Raw genomic sequence first — 25,043 nt, 5'->3', positions numbered from 1 at the left:
GGTTGTGAAGCATCGAGATCATATTTGTCCATAAACACCTCATAGGAGTAAAATTTATCATTTGCATTTAGTAGATTATTTACTGTGTTAACATTATTTATAAACCAATTATGTAGAAAAGTGTTTTGTTTGTGTGTAATATATACGCGTTGATCCACAGAAAACAGTTGTGTGGGGAATACGTTGACTCTGCAGCAAGACTCGAAAGTGGAGACCCATCCAATATGGCGGCGACGTTGGTTCACTCTATGTATACATGATGTCTATGGGGTAAACTGTCTGAACATGCAACCTGGTGTTAGCATTGTAGAGAGGTCCTCTCTGTGAGGGTCTGTAGGGAATCCTCCTCAGTTTGGCCAACTCCTGTGACAGAACCTGCTGGGTGGTTTCATCGGCCCACGTCAGACCTACAGACAGAAAAACAAACAATGTCAACACCTACAGAAAGTCCAGGTGTATTCCTGTGTCTGCAGCGCTTTACTGAAACTCCACGTAGGATACGAGGTGACGTGTTGCTGCCAGAAACCACCTCCTGCAGGAGTCTGGTAGTAAAGTCCTGATATGCAACCTGCATGTATTCTTTTATCTATTCTTTATTTGAATGAGAGGATGCATATTTATGAAAGTACAATGTATTGAGGTAAATATGGCAGATTTAGCAAGATGCTAACCTGTAGTCCTGTTAAAAAACATCACATAAAAATACTGACAAAAATTACAACAGGGCAACATCATATGCATGACAAGAATATTAATGACAATGACAGTTACTTAAAAAAAACAAAAAAACATTTTGGTTTGTTTAAAATATGTGAAATTGCTAAAAATTCAAGGTTCAAAGTTTAACAGTGCAAAGAAATTAGACGAGCAAAAAAGTTCAATGAACAGTGATGATTAATTATTGTTTAACAGGCTTCACTTTAGCACAATTTAGAAAAAATGACACCTTGAAGTGTTAAAATCCAAATCTATATTATTTTGGAAAGAAAAATAACTGAACGGCGGCCATTAAAAGTCCTTGACAAGTTTTCTCCAACTGTGAAAGGCACAACAGCACAGATAACGGACTGGAGGGGAAAGATGATCCGGCTGGGTTAATTAGTATTTCTATTAAAGATGAAATCATACAGCAAATTATGTTTTAGTAAATTATCACACAACCTTTTTAACAGGCAAAATGCCAAATACAAAATGAATCTGTGAATGAAAGAAAAATCTCTTCATGATCATATTGAGTCATTTCCACACAAACACTGAATAAACACTAAATCATCATTTACCGTCAAAGTAAATGTAGAGCAACACCCCCGATGGGCACAAAATGTTCACACAAGTCAGAAAATGATCACTACATAAGATCGGTGTGCAGGTCATCATGACTTAAAGAAATCAATGCTGCCCCCCCTCCCCCCCAATTATTTTTCTCCAAAGTCACCAAGACGGCAGAAACCAACTCTCAACCTCTCAAAACACCATCTCAGTAGCTGGTGACATCAAACTTTCGTCTTACGCAATCTTTAGTTTTGTTTTGGTCGGTCTTGTCAAAATTTTATGTTCTAACTTATATAAATTATATGAAAATCTATTAGTTTAGTTGAGCTTTTGGATCCTTTTCTCTGTACGTTTCAATAGTACTGTAAAGTTGTGCTTAAACTGGTTTGTGTTTTCCTCTTCCTGACCGATGTCCATTACGAAGCCAAAGAGTCGTCTTTGTCTTGTTTCTTTCATGTCCTGGGTCATGGCTCCATCATCTGGGAGTCAAACTGCGTCAGTGTCAGCCAAGAATCCCATCTGGACTCAGAAAGTTAAAATATCGGTACAAAGGGGGGGAAAAAACATGGAAATCATCTTAAATTTCTGCAACTATACAAAAGGACAAGCTTGATGAGCTACTCGGGCATTCACGTCTGTTGCTTATGCTTAACATGCATCCAAACACAGCTTTTTGGCAACTGAACAGAGGAGCAGGCGCCAACGCCAGATGGGCTAGCGGAACGAAATGTTACCGGAAATATGGCCGCTGTGCGCAAAGCACAACATGGACCGAGGCATTTGGCACATGAGCGATGACGCTGCTGAAAGATTGGAGTCACACAGAATGCCGCTGCAGATCGCGGAGGATGCACACTTCAAACGAGAACATCGTTTCTGTTGGCTGACGGGGCCTCGGAAAGAAAACTGTCTGGGAAGTAAATACTGATGCAAAACGAGAAGCCGGTGGGGTTTGTTCATGCGGTCAGTAGGTGAAGGTTAAAACAGGCAATGCAATGTGACTTTTAAGATCTTTTTCTCCAAGAAAAATGACCAAAGAGGTGCCTCCTCTCATCGCATCAGATCATTCATCAGCATGAAAGAATGAAAGCATAAAAAAATTGTAAATCAACCATGTCTTATGACCCAAACATTTTCTAAAAGAAAATTTTCTGCATGTTTATAAACTTATTTATACAAAAGGGATGAAATGTTTTAGGAAGTCTGGGAAACTTCGCTGGCTCACGTGTTTTATTGTGGCCAGGTTAACGGTCTTCATCTCAGGAATCCTGAATATCCTGAAATTCTTCTGCTTGCCAGCAACAGTTGTGGAAATGTCTGGATGTGTTTGCTCCTTTTAATAACAGACTACTTTATAAACAACACTGGATTTGTGGGGAGCCTGAAGCTAAAAGTTGAAACTGTTGCAGCCCTTAACGGGCACAAATGTGAAGTCAAACTGTTTCAGATGTGTGTTTTGTGCTGGCAGTTGTATTTAGTAAAAAGGAGCCTCAGGGAGCAGATAGAACTTTGTGTTAGTGCAGCAGAAAGTAGCCACGTTTACATGGACACTCCCCTCCACCCCATTCGGTTTGAAATCATCCCAATTCAAGATTTCAGAGCAGCTGTTTCCATGGGAACTAATGTATTCCGATCCGGAATTTACGTCACGGGATTTATCACAGATGGAGATGTCTGACAGTCACAGTTATTGTGGTTTTTGCAGAACTCATGCGCTCCTGCTGCAAACAACGAAGAAGAAAAGGCATAGCGACAGCGTTTGAGGATAAAAACTTCCTGTCGCTGTGCGGGAATTCGCTTGTTCCATCTTCCCAAGTCAGGAAACATCACTTGTTGTGTGTTTACATCTAGTCAGAGCGTGCGCTGCCAGAACGCAGCTTTCTGATTCAGTGTTTATGTGATACCACGATCAGTTTGGGAAAAGGAGGATTCCACCTCTGTTATCAATTTTAACACTTTTCATTCAGAATGAGGTGGACATGTGGATCATTTTCATTTCAACAGAGCTCTCAAACCCATTATTTCAATTCTGACATTGATTCAGCCCTCAGATGGACTGGCGAGCTGTCCAGGGTGTACCCTGCCTTTCGCCGGAAGACTGCTGGGATAGGCTCCAGCTTCCCCGCGACCCGCCATCGGACTAAGCAGTTAGGATAACGAATGAATGACACTGATTCAAAAACAAAAATTACAACTTGGTCAATGAAACAAAAAATCTGAACGTATTTCGTGTTACAGAATCAAAATGAACCCAAACTAATAATCTCCTCACAATGAGGCATAATGGTGCTCAGAGTTACCCATGTCGTAACCTACATAACCGCAACCTGCCAAACAGTCATTGGCTCAGTACGCACTGACATGTTCTGACTAGTGAAACGGAAGATGACACACTTACACCGATGTCTGAAGCTTGGAACATCATTGAACAAATGTGAGTGGGTATTCATGCAAGCTCCGACACCATTTAACACTGTAGAATAAAACAAATGCTGCAGCAAAAAAGACAACAACCAGTAATGTTTATTGTTTGTGTGTATTTTATGAAACATTGGACAACAAATATATATTATATATATAGATATAGATATATATCTATATATATATATATATAGATATAGATATAGATATAGATAGATATAGATATATATATAGATACAGATATATATAGATATATATATCTATATCTATATATATATATATATATATATATATATATATAGATACATATATATATATCTATTGTAAGCCAGGAAAGACACGAGCGGTGGAGTGAGTACCATTAACGAGGGGAGGCAGAGGCAGGCTGAAGGTGGTCCACGTCTTTTCTTTTTATTTTCTTTGTAAAGTGCCAAGTGCAATAAAGTGCATCAGAGAGTTAAAACCAGAAGATGGCTTCTCCAGCAGCCGAAGACAGAAGAAAAAACCTGATCTGTTCACGGTGCTTTAAATGCCATCTGCTGAAATTGGATAAACCATAAAACTCTACAGGGGTAACACAAAACAACATTAACCATAAACTCATATGTAGACTCTCTAACGCCAAACCATAACCAAAACTAACAAAAAGAAAACCCCCAACCGAAATATACCCCCAAACAAAACCACGCAGATGATAACTAAAGACTAAATAATACTACATCCTAAAACCACCACCCCCCCCGTCGCGTTCCTCCCCTTGGTCCAGCCCGGAACGTTCTCCAGCGGCGTCTGGTCCCCGGGAAATCTTTTGGCCAGACGCTGCCTCCCTGGACACAAGAGGAGGACATAAATAAAAACAAAACCCGACATACACTCTCACCTACACTCCACACTTCGAACATTCACGCATGTGCCCCACACCTAAAAGAAAGTACCAATTTAAAAGATGTACACATATATTGCACTTATCCCATCATAACTGTCGTGCTGCCCCGCAGGACCGGCGGCCGCCATTACCGGAAGTGACGCCTCCCCGGCCGGACCCACGGGCAACAAACATCCCAACAAACAAATATATTTATTTTAAAACGACAATCATGTGCAATTTCTTTATGTGCAAATTAGCACTTCCCCAAGTGCAGAGTGAATAACCAAATGCTGTGAATATTTTAAAGTGCAATGTGCAAAGTGCTTGCGTGAACCCGTAATGAACAAACCTGTTCATTACACTATATATATAAATATATATATATATATATATATATATATATATATTTTTTTTTTTTTTTTTTTTTAACGAAAAATAAAGCAGTTTTATATTTTAATGAGAACCTGAACATGAACAAAAGGAAGCAAGAAGATAATTCATCTTATAAAACCTGCCCCATTTCTGAACAGATGAAAAAAAAATAATAATAATAATACATAAAGTCTCTTCCATTTAGTTGAATTTACTCCGGTAACTAAACCTCACCAAGTCACCAAACATCAGCTTAGCTAATTTAATATACTCAAGTCGCACATCTCTTTAATTCAGACGTTTATTTTTTTATCTTACACACTCAAAACTAGAGGTACCAGCTTGTACCTAAAAAGGTACGAATGCTTGTCGCTGGGGGTGTACTCTTTTGAGAGACATTTCTGTACCCTTCAGTTCTGGTCTATTTTTGTACCTCATCAAGTTCAACCTCACCTTATCAAGTTATGTTTTTTATGTTTTCCCAGCATTAGGCCTGGTCCACTCCACTTAGCAATATCATCTTATCTTTAATCTAGAAATAATCTTCAAAAACTCAAAATACTGACCAGACATACACTTAGTTTGCAGCATCTGACCTTCATTGTCTGGTGTAGTAAATGACTGTTAAGTAGTACTACTGTCATCACTCAACTCTGCTCTAGTTTGTAACATTACAGCCATTAACGATACATTTTTCAATGCTGCAGGTTCCCTTATGGTCGAAATGGTACAAATTTGTACTTTATGTCACTTTGAACCCTTTTTCGTACTCTGAAGGTGCTTCTGGTCTCTTAAAGACCAGTATTGTACTTTTGAGAGAACATTTCTTTAAAATGTACCTATAGGTGCAGAAATGTCCTTATCTTGTACCTCTATTTTTGAGAGTGTATGCCAATAATTTATTATTCTGATTTTGGAATATTTCTACAACATTTAAGTTTAATGTTGTAGACTTTTGTTCTGAATTAGTACGAACAGAAGCCTTTTTAACAGCAGATTGTCCTCCATTGTCCTCTGAAACAAGAGGAGGTAAAGTTTGCAGAGTTTCAGGAAAAGCTCGTTGTTCAGCTTTCATACAAGCTTCTTTCCTTCAACTCCATCCTTCAGTTTAAACTGTCAACACTTGACAGAGTTCTCTCTAAATCCTTCCTTAGTGATGATTTTTATTCTCCTTTATGTAAAACAAACAGGTTTTATGTTACAGGGATAAGTGTTACCCCAAACCTCGGTTCACTATCCAAAATAATGTTGCTGAATAATGTTAATGCATAATGTTGTGGCTGTAGTTAAGAAGCATAATCACCTACCAGAACAGTCCTGCAGGGATCTTTGCTGCTGTTCTCAACTTTTTATGGTAGAACTGTTCCTGACTCAAACTTTTCAGGCTGAATTTGGAAAGTTATACTTGAGAAGAACAACGGGACAATCGTTTTGGATTTATTCTGAGTTTTGTTTGAGCGGCGATAACTTCTGAACCAATCACATGCCCTCACAAGCCACCCCCCCCATCGCCCAACCTGTCAGCAAGCCTCCAGGAATTCAGCAGAACCCTTTCATTCTCAGGATAAGAATGAAACAACTACAACGCAGTTATGACAGTTATGAGTCAAAGCTAATCTAGATGTGCTGAAAATGAAAATGCTGACAGCAGGTCTCCTTATTTCTTTATTTCTTGATTGGCTGGGATAACTGCCCTCTTGGTCTTCCTGTTTAACTCCTCCCAATATTAAAATCTACTTTTGTAACTATGCCTGCACCACGCTACCCCACCGTCCATAATGATCTACTCGCCTTTAATTAGTCTTCAGGCTAAGGCTGATGCTTGTTCTTCAGTTTTGCATCTGTCTCTTTCATATGAACCCATCCGGTTAACATCGGACACACACCAACATCAGCTTTAATATCCAATATGAATCTCTTATTAGGCCTTCAGTTTTATATCAAAGCTGTACATCCTTGCAGTGAACGCACAGTAAACTAGTATTACCTCCCTTTTCACTGAAGATAAAAGGTAAAAATGCAACTTTCGGATCTGTAAACTGCATCACAGAGCAGAACAGAACAGCAGGTGTCCTGGAATAAACCTCAGAAAGAGACACAACCGCTGCCAATAACGCGAACGTTTTCTATCAGCTGGATGCGAGCACCAACCTTGAGCAGAACAGAATCTAATTACAGCAACTCGCCTCGTCACAGAACATTTCAGCGCCCGGACACTTTCTTCAGACCCCTGCAAAATGAATTACAACCTCAACTGCCAGGAATCAGGCACAAGCATCTCTTTAACAGCTGAGCAGCTTGTCAGGCCAGCTTTCGCCATCAAAGAGCCGTAAAGCTAAGCTTTTAATGGCAGCAATGGTGGCTGGGAAAATGGGCGTTAGCAGCGGGTGAACAGACGGCGTCTGACACGACAGGTTAATAAACATCAGGGCCTCTGCCAGGAAGTTCAACGTGGCTCTCCGCCTCTCGCCGACTACACCGCCTGCAGAAAGGGGTGCAGGAGGTCAGAAAGATGAGATGCAGGGTGAAGTTTAATACTGCTACGAGTTCTGATTTAACTTAATAATGTTCATTTCAGGATGTAAATGTGTCTGAAGGACGTGAAAGATTTTAGATCCCACCTGAGAATTAAAAAACTATTCAAGGCACATTCACATCATTTGCTTGGAAAGTCTGCTTCGTTTGGGGAGCTGTGAATGTGCCAAACGAATTTGATTCAGAGCAAAGAAGCGGACTCAATCCGCCTACAAGCGCAGGTCTTAGCCCGTTTCAAGCGGACCAAATCCAGGAAGCATTTGACGTAGTGTTGTGTTGCGGGTAAATACAAAACAATGCCTCGTCTGTTGTTCATACTGCGTCCATTGTTGCAGTGTATTTCTGCAGTATACTTCCATAAGATAAAATAAAAACCCAAAACAGAGATAGTTTCGTCTCCATGTTTAACTCGCAACGGAGTTTTCTTGGGTCTTGTTCTCTCTTATGCTAAATATTAGTGCAGCGCCACCTTTGGTGGGAATGGGGATATATTACTGTACAGGTTTGACCAATGCAGCGTGAATGCGTTCTCTGTCTGAATGGATACACCCCTCTACAACTGAGTCTCCAATCAGACAGTCCAGCAGACTATCTTGATGTGAATGCACCCTCAATCCACCAACAGCAACACCAACTGTAACCATGGCAACAACATTGCAAGCCTCCACAAGCTGATTTATTACAAACAATAATGTACAATATTCCCAACAAGGCTGAAACACAATAATCTGAGGACGACCGACACGCAGTAATCTGTTGTGCTCATTTGCTACATTACAAAGACAGCAACTGAGATTTGTGTGCGTTAAAATAATGGAGGTAAAAACAAAGTCAACCGCTCCCTTTTCTGTGGCCTGGAATGCAAATGCATCATCGTCTGCAGAGTTTTGTCCTGACTTCTGCAGAAAGCCAGGGCCAAACGTCTCATTTGCATGATCCTTTTCACTTCAGAGACAAATACCTTCTAACTTGTCACCTCTGGGTGGAATTTCTCCAGCTCTCCTGCTGCCTGCCGATTTGGGAAATTAAACCAGAGGGCAGCGAGTGTGCCAAATCAAGCTCAAAAGGAAGGTAGCAGAGTGGGAGAAAAAAAAAAAACAAGAATCATTGCTTGTACTTTTGACATCCTCCGTAGCCCTCCACTCCCTCCTCCATCTGCAGTCGAGGTCTTTTCATTCAAAGCTAAGCTGGATGATGAAAGCAGGCGAAACATCAGCCTGGTGGGACGTTGGTTCGGCCTCTGCCTCCCTCTCCTGGTGCAACACACCAACAGCAGCACAGAAGCCAGCTGGCGACGTTTACTTTCATTTACATGTAAAACTGATTCCACAGAGACAGAAACTGAACTCGGACTAAAGAGACGACTCCCAGTGAAGCGTTCATTGTTCTGCTTCAGTCACCCTTTTTAAGTATTTCTGATGATCATTTAACAAAGTTTAAAAAAGAAAAGAAAATTCCTTAACCTGAACAACAGGATCAATCAGCCCAGTCCCACCAGAACCAGTGAAACTACAGCATCTGCAACGCAGTTTAATGATCCAGGCTTCGTCTGGATGGATTTGTGACAAAACACTGATCAGTGAATATAAAACTTTATTATTTCTCTGCTTTGATGAAACAAACTGGTTTTCTATTATTCACCAATTGAAAGCCTGATTATGTATGTACAATATAAATCACTGCTGAGTGTGCGTATAGTGCACCCCCAAACATCCCAGAGAACACTGCAATATCTTGTTGGTTTTTGTTTATGTAATACTCCCCTTGTCTATGAAGGAAAATAAAACCATAAATTACCTAAACAGGTTAAACTGGTACACATGAAAGTCTATTTTTCCAATCTTTAAAAAAAAAAAAATCCCTTTGGATGTTTATAACTTCTAAGCTTCTGATTCTTTTGCCATTTGAGGTATGTTAAATTCAGAATGCCAAAAAAATAAAATAAAATAAAAAGACAACAACTAGCATGACTGCTGATTGGTTATTTATTAAAAAAATAAGATTATTTTTAAAAAAAAAAATAAAAAAAATACAGTTGAAGATTCTTTAAGTCTTCACTGTTCATAATCAGAACCCAATTTTTATAGATAATAATAAATAAATAATTTTCTTATTATACAATTATATAATTTCCTATTTATTTTAAACTTACTCTAACTCTAACTATCCGTCCCTTTTTTATTGTGTTGTTTTGTCTGGGTAATGTTGCGTTTATGAAATCCTTTACTTATACTGTACACTTCTTGCTTTTACATTTTTTAACATTTTTAACTCTCATGTTTTCCTTGTTGGGATTTTTAATGTCAGGGGCTATGACTGCACAGTCGTTGCCATGGAGATCGCCCTTATCTACAAGGTGGGGGTCCTGCAGTGCAGCCTTGTAGCAGCCTTATGGTGTGAATGAATGTGAAAAAGATTATGAAAAAAGGTGTGTTTTTAAAATTGTTAGTTGTGTGTTTTTATGTGTAGCATTTTTAAATATTTTGACTGAAGTTCATTATAAATAAAATTAAATAAAATCTAATCTGTTTAAAGGTGAATTTACATTTTCTGTACACATTTAGCATTGCATTGATTTATCAAAGAAATCAACATTTTGTTCCTCAGATCAAGGTGCATCTCAACCAAACAGTAACCTCTGCTACCTATGCGGAACTGGGGGGGGGTCTCTTTGAATGACAGGTACCCGATATCCAGAGTCTAGCACAAACATGCTTTTCAGCCAGTGTAGGTACCCGATCTGTTCGGGGCCATGCGCCTACTGATGACATCACACTATAGATTGGCTGGATGCTGGGATTGTCATTTTTTGCAGGATACACTGAAAATTTTTTATGATTCATCATCATCAAATGAACTTACCACAGCCTGACCATTATGCATTCATGTATTTATTGATTTTTTTTTTCTTCTTTTTATGTTTTTTGACCATCACTTCTAAAACTCCTGAGAGCAGAAAGGCCGCCATTTGGAAGGCATCGAAAAATTTCACAAGTAAAAGTAACAGTGTTATTGTTAATGTTTGCGACTCACTTTTAGTTCAAGTTTATTTGCAATAGTTATTCACAATTTAACCAGTAGTACACAAATTCCAAATTAATGTTTTGTTTTTTTTCCCCCGTCTGCATTGGATGTAGAAGTATATCACTAAAATGAAACGCTCTGCTTGGGGGTGTTTTAAGCACATTTGCAATGTGTTGAGAAGCTGTTATGGTAATAAAATGGATTCATCTTCACATTGAAAGGAGTTTTATTGGTTCGGGAAAAACATGTTTAGTTTGCCAAAGAAAAGGTAAAATAATAGCAAAAGTATCTATTGATAAGTTGGAGTCCACAAGCGTTTTATTGCTCTCTTCAGGGCAATATAGTGTGACGTTATCGGCAGGTGCAGCCCGAGCCGATCTGGTACCTACACCGGCTAACACTGTGACTTAGCTTTAGCCCAACTACATCTGTTAGCTGATTAGCTCCTGTTAGCTCGGTTAGCTCTTAGCTACAGGCAGGTCGGAGTTTGATAGATGTCAATCATCCACCCCCACCCTCACAGCCCCCCACTCAGCTCCACCTCTTGGCCAATTTTCGTAACTATAATCTGCGAGGTCATTTATCTTGTTGGAGTTGAACTTTCTACTGACCAACTTCTGAAACTGGCTGAGCAGAAAGTGTGTGTGCTTTCACATGGATGTGTAGAGTAAAAGCAGAATGCGTACCTCTCTTGGACAGCTTCTCCAGGAGGATCCTGAAGCGTTGCACTACAGACGGGGAGACATCGTAGGTGTAAACCTCCTTCACCGGAACAGAGTGACACCTCCCAAACATGCCATCTGCCCTCACACACACACACACACACACACACACACACACACACACACAAACAGACATTTTCAGCAGATTTATACTTTACAAGTCACTCATATTTTATTTTCCTCAAACACTAACATCCTTTATACTTAGGAGAGTGTGTTTCATTGAAGGATTTCATGAGCTTTAAGCTCAGTTTCATGGAGAATATATTGAGTTTGACAGTGTTCATAAAAAAGGTCCCAGATTCATGATGTTCTTGAAATGCCCTCCTGCTTTGGCAGCGCAGGCGTCTCATCTATATCACATCAGCATTACCGCTCATCTGCTGGCCAGTTGGCATAAAACTCTACACAAAAAGGTTGAAAAAAGAGAGATTTGAGGTGATTGTTGCAGAGTTTAATGGCTTATCTATCAGAAAAACTGGCAGCAGAAGCACTTTCAGAGGAAATACAATTCATTTGGGCTTAATTTTTTTTTTTTTATAATTATTCATTTTAAACGGTACCTAACTGGATCATAAGTATTAAAAAAAAGTCAAAAAGATAAAAACACAGAGAAAAGAGATTTTTTGTCATTATGAGTCCAATTACTCTTGAACTAAACTGTTCAAGGTTTTCATGCTGGAAATGTTTGATTCAGCTTCATTCATGTTACACATATTCACAACTGTGTATCTGAAGACATTTTTAAAGTTTTAATCCATTAAAAGATCTATACAAGTTTGATTTATAATAACTTTATAAAAGCCTGTCAACAAGCACCATAACCAAACCAGGGACCCCTGAGTGGGGGGTCTTCCAGAAGTATCATCCTTTCAGGAAAGGATCTGAAGACATAATAAATCTCACTTTTCATGTCTGCAGTTGGAAAACATTTCTAACTATCCAGTGTTTGCTTCAGGAACATCAGCAACACATTAAGTCCAATACCAGTCCAGTCCACTGCTCTCAGATCAGACTAGACCCAGCAGGAGGAGGAGCTGGAAGCAACAGTGAGTCTTAAACTTAGAAATGAACACAGTTTGGGAATTTTAATACTTAAAACACCAAAGAATCTTTTCACCTTAAACTGTTTTATTGCAGCCACAAAAAACATTTGACAAATCAGAAAAGGCTGAAAAGCTGCAGATGCATTAACTTGAAAGAGATCAAAGTAGAACATCCTCCTCGCGTTCACACCATCTTCGTGAAGAGAAAACTGTTGCACTCAATGAACCTGGAAGGAGAAGAAGCCTCACTTCCAACAAGGGAACGTTCATCCACTGATTATTTCATCTGAAACAATCAGGCTAAATGTGTGGTTTTTCTTCATCTGATGCTTTTTTCATTGCTAGATTTGCTTCTGTGCAGCTTGCTAAAGGTTCTGCTGCAGAGCTGCAACCAGGCTGGAGGTCAAGGAAACAGGAAACCGTTGGTGTTCAGTGGAAAAGTGAGTCAGTTCATCCGAAAACAAACCAAAAGTTCATAAAAAAAAAACATCAAAACACAATAAATAGTCACGTATTTGATCTTATTAAGCATACAATGACTATTCAGCATTAATTCCTTTCCTTGGATTTCCAAACAGCACTGCATCGTTGGCTTTTAACCCATTTATCCGGAGATTTTTAAGCAAAATGCAGTGTGTTTATTTAAATCAGGGCCCCTACAGACACAAAGAGACCAGAGACAAGCTTTACTTACAAATGTTTAAATAATGGAAGCACAAAATCAATAAGCATCTCTGGCAAATGTGCAAGAAGCAGCACACGAGGTAAAAATGTCCTTTAACTGAGCAGGACACAGAGCAGAAAATAAGGCGGTTTAACATTCCTGATCAGGAGAGAGGAGGTAGTCATGCCAACAGACAGAAAAGTAGGTAGCTGGGGACCCCTGGTGGAGGTTAAACAAAAGATCACAGCAAAGCAAATATGTGGCTGAGTGCAGGAATGATCTGCCACTTAGTGACTCAGATGCACCTTCCTCCTCCTGACTCGTACTCTTCTATCACTGTGACTTTCCACACAGTGGGTAGTGTTAATGCGAGCTGTGGGAAAGGCCAGCAGGAAGCTGCCTCGAAAAAAGCCAAGCCGTGGGTCGAGAAAGCCTCTATGAAGATGAGTCAGAGGGCTCCTTCGTGCAGCTCATAATGAGATGGATTTATTCCACAGAGGTATGAGGTGGGGTAAGTCTCAACCAGCTGTGGAAATACAGATCTGCTGCAGCAAACTTGCAATCACCAGCAAAACTAATAAAATCTGCATTAATGTGGATACAGTCTCCATACCGCTTTATCTGGTTTCATCACTTAAATAACCTGCAGCCGTTTCCTCGCTTCAAAATATAACCCGTACCGCATCTGTCTGCACTCTCAGACGCTCCGATCAATACATGGAGTTGTTCCAGCCGCAGCGGCTGCAGGTATTGATCGACAGTCGCCGTCTGGAGTAAATGAAGCTCTCTGACTGATACATAAGATTTGGGAAACATGAGACGTCACAAACTAAACCTTCAAATATAGATTGTTTATCTGCTGCTTGGCTCCAGATATTTTACACCCTCGCAGCAGATGAGATACCAGCATCATCAGTGATAATAGGGATGGATTACAAATCCTTCATATTCACAATCAATCAGCATCCTGGGAGGTTAGTTGTTGTCACTGTTCACTGAAACTGTGGTGAAAGGTGGATTATTGTTTATATGAGGTCAATACAACAAGCTTTTCTGTCTGCTTGCTTCTGGTTTCCTCACAAAGAGCTTTGAAGGTAAAAATAATGTTTTTTTTATTAACATTTTATCATAACTAATTAATACAAAATAATAAGATAAAATTAAACTAAATGGGAAAATTTGAGACATTTTAGCACGGATGTTTGGAAACTGTTTTAGATGTTTTTACATCTGTCTGAAAGCAGTCAATCTTTTTGTGTCATTTGAATTATTGACAAATTAAAAAATGCAAAAAATAGAAGAATATCCAATCTGCATAAAAATATAAAAACAGACCCTCAGCAAAATGCATAAAACAAAAATGGGAAGCAAAACCTAAGATGAAGATTGGCTAAATGTGTGTAAAATGCATCAGGCATCAATAGTTTGTGAATCTGGAAGACATTCTCCTGGAAAAAATAAGTTTTATTGTTATTAATTATGAAACCTAAGGTCCAAAGCAAACAAACACAAACAGCCTGTTGGAGCGCAGAATGCAGATCTCTCACATCTGTGATAAAACAACAGGATACACGTTTCATTACAAAAAAAAATACTTCGTTTCATGGTCTGTATGACCTGTACACGGCTGTGTGTGTGTAATCTTTGAGTAGGAAACGTATTATTGAAAGACAGATACAATTCTGTTATTGCTGGTAAAAAAAAAATAAATAAATAAAAAAAAAAGCCTTCACAGATAAATGGTGTAAACAGGAAACTTTGCTCCCCTCGATCACCGTTCAGGTCTTATTTACAACAATTTACCAAAATCATGTTGATATTTTTAATCATTTTTGCCTCCAAAATTCACAAAACGTAGTAATAATAATTTTAAATAACAGCTAATTAAGTTGTTTCCACAAGAATTATTCCTTTAAAACAAAAGTCACATTTTACGGTCAGTTGTCTTTCAGATATGAACATCTGTCCATCAACCATCTCATACCGGCTGCTTGATCATCTACAAAAAGAATTTACTATAGAGGAACTAAATGGATTTTTAAAAATGATTGGCAGGAACTACTTTTTTGTTTTTGAACTATAATAAATGATCCCAGTCCAAGTCTTTCATAAATTTCTCATTCACTGTGATAAAAAAAAAAAAGAAATGTGATAAAATGTTTTTTTTTTTTAGCTCCATTGCACACTCTGCTTGCCCAAAAACTGCGTAAATCACCACCTGGATTTAACTAAGCAAATAGCTACAAGCCTACTATTAGATAATTACTGCATAATTACTCCAACTGGATTAAAAACTGGAAGGATAGTGGGAGACCTTCATCTTGTGGTTGGAGAAAATCTATAATACTGAGGATCAAACTTAATTTCACAATAACCACAAAAAAAAACACTAGCAGAAGTCACAGCTATGCTTGGTAGTAATAGTACATTTATTTCCATGTGCATGAAGGAATTCAAGCAAAGAAACAGCTGTGAAGACATTAGAAAACCAGTAAGGATATTCAGGGAAAAAAAGGTTGGCTACAAATCATAAAAACTGGACAATGGGGCAAAAGAAGGAGGAGACATGGTCTGATGAGTCCAGACTGACCCGGTTCCAGAGTGATGGAGCTTAGTTCCTATTGTATAAGCCTGTGGGGGAGTCTATGACCTGGTGTTGGTGCTGTTGGTCAGGTCTATGTTCATCTATGTTCGGCAATGAGGTCAGCTGACTACCTGGATATACAGGTTATTCCATCTTCTGCCAGGTTTAAGATAACTATACAGAATTGATCAGGGTCAGATTATGAAAAAGTGGTTCAGGGAACAGGAGACACACATGGGCCAGGCCACCACATAGTCCAGTCCTGACCCCCACTGAGAGTCTTTGGGATGTACCGGAGAAGACTTTGCACAGTAGTTGGGACTTTCTCCATCATCAGTACAAGACCTAGCTGAAAAATGAACACATCTGGATGGAAATAAATCTTGTAACACTGCAGAACTGTGTTGTGCGCTGTTGTTTACAGGCCACCCAAGTACAATAAAGACTTTATCAGTGATTTTTCACGCTTCTTAGCAGAGATATTGCCCAAATATGACCGCATACTGATTGCTGGTGACTTTAATATTCATGTGTGCTGCACTGATAAGCCTATGGCGAAAGACTTTTTGGACCTTATCGAGACTTTTAACCTTGTGCAGTCTGTCTCCGGACCTACGCAGGAACACGGACACACATTAGATATTGTATTGTCGTACGGCCTTTCAATATGTGACCTGGAAGTTTGTGATGCTGTGTTTTCAGATCATATGCCGATTTTATTTAATGTGCCTTTCCTGTGCAACGCAGATAAACCGTGCGCTCCTGCGCGCCTCTGTCGTGTCGTTAACTCGTCCACTGCGGCTCAGTTCTCCACTGCCTTTAACCAGTCCATTTTATCTAGTGATTTTTTGAGCCCTGATTGTGACGATGAGTTCGCAATTCGTCTTGATTCGTTCTGTGTGTTTATTTTGGACAGTGTGGCTCCGCTAAAAGCTAGGCGGGCAAAGCCTAAATCTGAGCCTTGGTTTTTGAACTTTTTTGAACTTTTTTGAACTTTTTTGAACTTTTTTGAACTTTTTTTTGAACTTTTTGAACTTTTTTGTGAATAAGGTTGTAACCACAAGGGCTCTTATTTCCCCTCAATCTGTCTGTCTGTCTGACTCTGTCACATGCACTGCCTTATTCTCTCAGTTGGAGCCTGTGACTCTCTCTACTTTGGAGAAGGTTGTTAGTGGAATGAAGCCTGCGGGCTCACCTGATGATTCCATTCCTCCGCGCCTCTTTAAAGAGGTGTTTCCAACCATAGCACCCTTTGTTGTACATCTTGTGAATGGAAGCTTGGTAAAAGGAGTGGTGCCAAAATGCTTTAAGCACGCTGTTGTTCAGCCATTAATAAAAAAGTCTGGCCTTGATAACAATGATCCTTCAAACTTTCGTCCAATTTCTAAGCTTCCATTCCTGTCCAAAATACTAGAGAAAATTGTATTTTGTCAATTGAAGGCATTTCTGGATGCACATGAGATCCCTGAAGTTTTTCAGTCTGGTTTTAAAAATTTGCACAGCACAGAGTCTGCTCTACTTAAAGTCTTTAATGACATTTTAATGTATACTGACTCTGGTCATACTGTTGCACTGGTTTTGTTAGATCTGACCGCTGCGTTCGACACAGTGGATCATGAAATCCTACTGTGCCGACTCGAGAACACAGTGGGCATTCACGGGGCTGCCTTGGAGTGGTTCCGTTCCTACTTAGCAGATAGGAGTTTTTGTGTGAGATTGGGTGACTTTGCTTCAACCTCGGCCCCCTTGAATTGTGGCGTGCCACAAGGATCAATCCTTGGTCCGCTCCTTTTTTCATTGTATCTGTTGCCGCTGGGGTCTATTCTCCGAAGGCTTGGTGTGTCTTTTCATCTTTATGCTGATGATAGCCAAATTTACATTCCCCTCAAACGTCAAGAAAGCTTCAGTGCCACTGAACTCTTAAAGTGCACTGATGAAATTAAAATTTGGATGTCAACAAATTTTTTGCATTTTAATGATAAAAAAACAGAGGTTCTTCTTCTTGGACCTAGCAGTGTTGGTGATGCTGTCTCAGTTAACCTTGGATCCTTGTCACAGTTTGTTAAGCCTACTGTCTGCAATCTTGGTGTGAAAATGGATCAGGAACTTAAATTGGACAAACAAATTAGTGCTGTGGTGAAAGCAAGTTTTTTCCACCTGAGACAGCTTGCAAAAATAAGGTCCTCACTCTCACGACATGATTTTGAAATTTTGATCCATGCTTTTGTAACCACACGGCTTGATTATTGTAACGCCCTGTACTGTGGGATCAGTCAGTCCTCTCTCGCACGGCTGCAGCTGGTGCAGAACGCTGCAGCGCGTCTTTTAACTGGATCTCGAAAGTCTGACCATGTTTTACCAATTTTGTCTTCCCTTCACTGGCTCCCTGTCCGTTACAGAATTGATTTTAAGATTCTTTTATTTGTTTTTAAATGCCTGAACGGTCTGGCCCCTCGCTACCTGTCAGACCTGCTGGTGAGGTATTCCCCTACACGCTCTCTGAGGTCCACAGATCAACTTCTGCTTGTGATTCCTAAGACGAAGCGTAAACTGAGAGGTGACCGAGCTTTTTCTGTTATTGGTCCCAAGTTGTGGAATAAGCTGCCCCTGTACATTAGACAGGCTGAATCGCTTCTTGTTTTTAAGTCTTGTCTGAAGACTCATTTTTTCTCTTTGGCGTTTTACTAATTTAAAGGATTGTTTTACTATTAACAATGTGCTGATGCCCCAATTATGATGTAAATATGTATGTTTTATTGTTTCTTCTGTACAGCACTTTGGTCAACTTTGTTGTTTTTAACGGTGCTTTATAAATAAACTGGATTGGATTGCAGAAGCAGATCACAATGCCACAACAAACAGCTGTAATCAAAGCTAAAGAGAGTCCAACGAGGTTTTAGCGCCTGACTTCGTCTGAGACCAGCAGCGTGTTGGCGTGTATAAATAGTTCTTGGCTCTTCACACCTCTTATTGCTGTCAATACTCTTCAATGTGCAGAGTTTAGAAGGGAAAGAAGAAGTGATGAACTGTGAAATGAAGGATCATGTCAGATACAGCTGGCCTATTTCTCACACTGTCCAGTAATTAATTATTTCCCTAATTGGAGCTGATTCCTATTAGAACAATAAACTGTAAACGATATCTAATAATAAAGTCATGAATTTACCACATACCAAAATGTAGATGTGCCATAAAAGGTCTAATAGAATTGAAAATTGGGGTACTTGTGTGCTACAAACCACAGTTTTTTTTCCTTTTTCTTAAGTCAGATTTCTTCCAGCATCATTTCTCTTTGTTTTCCTGCTGGACATCTTGAATTATCCCTCATAATTAGGCTCAAGCATGTCAAGTGTGTGCCATTTATCCCAGTTTGCAACCTGAGGGCCATAACTCATTGCCAGACATGTCTTCGTATGATTTATGGTGTGGTTTAGAGCAGCAGGAGGATTCACAGGGCTACTTTCTGAAGCACGAGCTCTATTAAGATGGAGGAAGGAGATGGACCGCCATTGATGGCCAGATGTTGATGCAGCAGCTGAGACTAAACAGCATCCACAGAATGCTAAATAGTTCAGACAGAAAGTCGGATTAGTTTCACTGATATGTCAGAACATACAATACCTAATTAACCTGTTGAAGCCTGACACAATGAGGATTTCTCTTTATCTGAAGCCGTTAAATTGTGAAATAATAATAATAATAATAATAATAATACCCCTTATTTTTCTGTACCATTTCAAATTGTATACATCACAATTACTGTAGTGCAAAAGGTCTCCACCAGGGGGCAGAAGACTTGTAACAGATGATGTACAACGGGTTTTAACTCTAAAGCCACAGGGCAGAAATGTCACTTTTTTTTTAATTTGAAGTCTTTATTTGGTCCATCTTAGTGTTTTTGTTTTTTTGTTTTTTTTTGCAGTTTCACCATACATTACCACATGATGAGTCAAAATGATAGTAGTGTAATATTCTGCTTTCTGGTGCTCCCCAGGGGCAGGTGACCAGCATTTTTTGGTCTACAACAGGGTTTTCAGTCAAATTTCCATCATAAAGTGATCAAATAAAAATAGTATGTACAACATATGATGCATTTGGCTATATAGGTTAAAGTTTCTACCATCAGGTGATGGAAAGGGTCTCAGAAACTGTAGACTGCATTACATGGTTAATGTTATTTGCTCCCATTTTTGCCAATTCATTATTGAGCCTAGTGAGGATACTACTGAGGATGCACCTCTTTGGTGCAGTCACATCTTAACAAGGGATTAAATAAATATGCAGATACACTTATGCTTATAGATGAAATACCAAGCATCACACAGCAACCTACATAGTTGTGCATTTCTAGACTGCACTGCCAGGACATGTTGACTGAAATCAGCAGCCTCAGTTCTACTTAATGAACTGGATTAAAGCATCTTAATGGATCTGGAACCTCAGGGGACATGCAAATTCATGCTTCATGGACTGCACTCCACAAGATCAATTATATCTGGCATCTCGTTCAGCTACTGTGACCGGCTGGAAAATAAGGGTTTCCTTCAGATTTAGTTGCCAGCAGGTGATAAGTGTTTCAAACATTTTTCATCATCAGCACAAATATGTAGGAGGCAATTTCAATCTGAAACATTCAGATTTAAGTTGATGAACAACAAATTATTGTTGCATTTTACCCGACTGATTATGGATATACAAATATACACACATATACACACACACACACACACACACACACACACACACACACACACACATACACTGCTCAAAAAATAAAGGGAACACCTAAACAACACAATGTAACTTCAAGACAACAACACTTCTGTGAAATCAAACTGTCCACTTAGGAAGCAACACTGACTGACAATCAATTCCACATGCTGTTGTGCAAATGGAATACACATCAGGTGGAAATTAAAGGAAATTGGCAATACACCCAATAAAGGAGTGGTTCTGCAGGTGGTGATCACAGACCACTTCTCAGTTTCGATGCTTTCTGGCTGATGTTTTGGTCATTTTTGAATGCTGGCGGTGCTTTCACTCTCGTGGTAGCATGAGACGGAGTCTACAACCCACACAAGTGGCTCAGGTAGTGCAGCTCATCCAGGATGGCACATCTATGTCAGCTGTGGCAAGAAGGTTTGCTGTGTCTGTCAGCGTAGTGTCCAGAGCATGGAGACGCTACCAGGAAACAGGCCAGTACATCAGGAGATGTGGAGGAGGCCGTGGGAGGGCAACAACCCAGCAGCAGGACCACTACCTCCTTCTTTGTGTTACATTGTGTTGTTTAAGTGTCCTTTTTTTGTACAGATATATTTTTTGATAGCAGTTTCCAAGGCCTCAGGTATGGACATCTGGCTGTACCTCCCTGACACCCTTTTCATTGTTGTGCCCTTCTGGAGTTCTGACAGTTGACTAACTTTCCTTCGAGTTGCCTCGATCTTGGTTTCTAACATCTTCCATGGTGCCTCCTTCTTGCCCTTGATGTTATGTCGGCCAGGCTTCTCCAGGATCAGTGTTGCTGTACTGTATATCAGCTCAGTCCGGCCAGGCGTCTGAGTCACTTCAGTCAACATAAGACTGACATCTCCTTTGGTGAAGTGGTTGGTATCTAAAAATTGGTGGCGGTGATTTAGTTTTCTGCTACCAACTATATTTCATAAACATGCCCATAACATTAATTTTGCCCAAATGATCCTCACTACATATTGATCAACATGATAGTTATATTAGCTAATTTTCTTTAACATCTTAGCACATATTCAAAGTGAAGACTTTGGTTTAACAAAATATTGTCCTATTCAGGTTCATATTCTATGTCCTGCATAGAACATATGACTATTTTTCGTTGTTTCCTCGTGCGATTCCAAGGTCAAGACACAGGAGAACTACAGAGTGGAAGCCAAATATTTGTGTTATTAGTAATTGTCAATGATGTACAGAGTTTGCTACAAATACATGTTCACAACAGATCCATAATGAAACCACGGGAAGCTGTCTGAGCTGCTTTTTTTTTTCCCAAAACGACTGTCAAATCTCAGATGTTTAATCGATCGCACCACCCACACTAGCCAATTAGTCTAATCAGGGCAGAACAAACGGAGTTCTGCGAGTTCATGTTGCATCCCGACCTCAGCGCTGTTCTTCAAGCCAAAGAGGGCTTTAGATTTGCTTTACACACATCTCTAATAATCCCTTTGAGGCAAAGTGTTGCACGTCTGCAGATGAATCTCATTAAGACCTGACTGAAAACTAAAAACTGCAGCAATGATGAACTAATCAAGACACTTTCAGCAAAAGCTGCCCTTGCCACGGGGCGTGATAAAACTAATGTGAGTTATGTTTTAGAAACTGCATGCAACAGGGTGCAGATGGGTAACGAGACAGCAGAGCCCCCACTCCACTCCCGTCTGTCGCCATGGTAACATCCACTGTGGTGCTGTTTTGACCCTCACAGTAAATATCAACCCCTTTACAAGACTGAAATCAACACGGTTTAGGCAAACTATCCAGACGCAGTCATGAAGTTTATCATGAAATAATGTATTTCTTGGCATTGAGGTCCAGCTGACATCACAGCTGAAAGTAAATAAACAGAATAATCACAGCATGGAAAGGATCAATAAGTTCCTGTAGATGCTTCTGCAGCTTTGCAGAAAGAGTTGCTTTAATTTGTTCACATCAGGGCAGCTTGGACATCAACGGTTCGCTTCACTGACCGTCAGGGAAAAACGTGGGCGGGGCTGTGACAAATCAATGCTTTCAAGCTCAGTTCTCAGGAGCTAAATATGGCTGCCCACATTTCTGGGTGTGTTTACTTCATGCTTGTATTATGTGAGTGAAGGCATAAAGATTTTTCATATCTAGCCCAGAAGCAGAAGCAATGTGCTCATGATGACACGCAACAACCAGGTTTTAGTAAATACAGACACCTAAATGCTCATTTCACACCTAGGAAAAAAAAACAGAAGAGCTTTTACTCATGACAGTATTCTAAGACAAACCCCAGAAATTTTGTTGCAAATGTACAGAAAGTTCCCTCATCAGGGCTATAGATGAGCAGCGATGGACCAATACTCTGCCTGTATGTCGCATGCTATCCATTTGCTCAGAAAATGATAAACCTGTCGCCAGGTTCTTTAATAAATTAGTTTAAATGCAGTGAGATGTTTACTGCAGGGTGTGGGACGTTTGTGAGTTTGCCATATGCAATGAAATGATCATCTTTAACTTTAAAATAATCATAGTAAATGAAATTGTGTTGCAACAGAAAGGATTTAATAACCAACGCAGACTGATTGTTATAGGTGGTAAAACTATCAGTCTGTTGTGGTAACAGCAGTCTCTCTGGTCTTCTACTGTAATCTACAAGTCAGGGAGTGGTAGTGTTTTGTTCTGTCTGAACAGCACAGGAGCAATGCTACTTATCTTACATCTCCCTGCAGGCTGGTCTCCCCTAGATATCTTAACTAATGCCAATTAAAGCGTGACCGGAGGCCATTTTCTCTGCTGGAAATCAGTGTTTCTGTTCTGAGCTGGCTTCCTCTAAATGAGCTTCATTACAGCTGTGGCAGTAAAGCTAAGGAGCCCGATCAAACACCTGGAGGGTAACAGGAATTGGTGTCAGAGCCGAAGATGGAAAACATGGCAACCTCTTAACTGTTCATGCCATCTTGTACACAGTATGCAAACTTTTTTTTTTTTTTTATGTAACCAAAGTTTAAGGTTTAACAGTCAAACTTTTTATGTAATTCCAGCTATTGCCTGATTTAAAAGAAATGCAGGTGTTTGAGTGGAAGGTCTGGGCGAGGATCAGGGGAGGGGAGTGGGCAGGTGGTGACCAGAAATGATTCAATGACAGACAGCAGCCGAGTGCTAGCAAGACAGAAAGATGGATTCACAAAGCTCCACAGAGCAGCCTTTGAGATGGAAGACTTTCCCTTCCAGAATCCCCTCAACGACAACGCAGCAGTGGAGGAACAAGGTGGTCCTTAACCACATCGGTCTGAGCCATTAGCATCGTTAGCGCCATTAGCATCGTTAGCGCCATTAGCGCCGTTAGCCCCAGCAGCCCGGCAGGCTCTGCCAGACGTGCTGCTGCTACGATTTGAGCTGCTGCCTGTCACCAGATGAAGATCAGCCGGTAAAGAATAAAGTCCAGTTGGACTTTTACACCCATCCAAAGCACAAATCTGCCTCAGAAGCTCATTAAAAAACAAACTTGTGAATGTACATCAGAGCAATATGCATCAGTGGGCATGGTTCGTCTGCAAAGAGAGGACCTGCTGACTTTTTATCCGATGTGTTGCTGCAGGGAAACATACCTAATACATACATGCATACATGAAACCTGCAGGACACCAGACTTCAAGGACTGGATTTGGGGATCTCTTTCCTACATGAAGAGGTAATCTCTGCATCACATCCGATATTTCCCTTTCCGTTAACAGCTGCCTTTTTGATTTAAGATTGGTGTTTTTTCCACTTGGAGATTTGCCTCGACACTTTTCCAGAGGTTATTTTCTAAATTTCTTTACTAAAATTTTAATGACTTACATATTTGCAAATGTGTTTCAATGAAATTTTAAAAAGTTTTCTGAATTTTTTTTTTTTTTTTTTTTTTTTTTTGTGGGTTTTTTTCATGTAAATATGTTTTGCACTTCTCACCCACCGTAGCTCAGGGAAGCACCTGCCTGGGCAAGGAAACTAGAACTCACACTGAATCTCGAGTCTGATTCAGTCGTATGTGCGCAGTGTGCATGCGGCGGTCAGCCACAAGCAGGACAACACCTCCAGCACTAAGGGCGGCCATCTGCTGTTAGCAGGTGGCAGGCGAGAATATGGGGTAGAGATCAGAGTTAAACATAATAAATATGATGCAACTGCTGCTACAGTATAGCAACAGGTTGAATGTATTTTTTTTAAAGTGTAAAAAAACAAATTGAGGAAATAACCATATAAAAACTTTTCATTCCGACAGGTTGAAATAAACTTGTCCACATTGCTGGTCTTCTCCCTTGTGAAAACATCAACAGTGCTTATGTGACCTATGTGCCTTTGCTGCGCAGCACTGCTGAACAAATTCACACGACCAATAATACCCATCACACCCCCAAGCGGGAAAAGTCATTAAAGCAAAGATGGAAGTATTCCACCGCAAGGTTGAGCGATCACCAGGAAACGCACAAAGTTACACACCGAGCTGTAGAAATCATTCTATTTATACAACTCTTCCCAAACAGATTTAACTGGTTACACAACAGCATTAAAGCAGCGACAGCAAACATTATTTTTCTAATCAACTCATCAACAGATGAATATATTTAAAACTGAAACAGCACTCGGAGAGCACAGACCTCCACCAAGCAGTTCAACTTTGATTTCACACCGTTGCAGTCCTGCAGTCATTTAGATATGAACACTAAGATTCACTGATGACACAAACATACCTTTAGCTTTTAAAATAATATTTATAGTCAGATATTCATGTCGAAATAACCTCGTTCAAGCTCTTCTTTTTCCTTCATCAGTATAT

At 39.9% G+C, this 25,043-nt stretch overlaps 1 protein-coding gene across 1 annotated transcript in view; it reads right to left on the bottom strand.

The window, feature by feature from the left end:
• Positions 1-25,043, bottom strand: part of LOC306758407 (receptor-type tyrosine-protein phosphatase N2-like) — a gene marked incomplete at both ends in the record, with an annotated part of 265,555 nt that overhangs the window by 213,263 nt on the left and 27,249 nt on the right. Inside the window, 2 exons of the mRNA XM_079243734.1 lie at positions 293-407; positions 11,179-11,292. Coding sequence (XP_079099860.1) covers positions 293-407; positions 11,179-11,292 — 229 coding nt within the window. The remainder of the gene's footprint in view (positions 1-292; positions 408-11,178; positions 11,293-25,043) is intronic.

Source organism: Telmatherina bonti (assembly GCF_933228915.1).
Source record: "Telmatherina bonti genome assembly, chromosome: 7".
NCBI classification, from domain to species: Eukaryota; Metazoa; Chordata; class Actinopteri; order Atheriniformes; family Telmatherinidae; genus Telmatherina; species Telmatherina bonti.
Note: the sequence above shows the minus strand (reverse complement) of the source record. Positions and strands in the feature narration are given on the sequence as shown.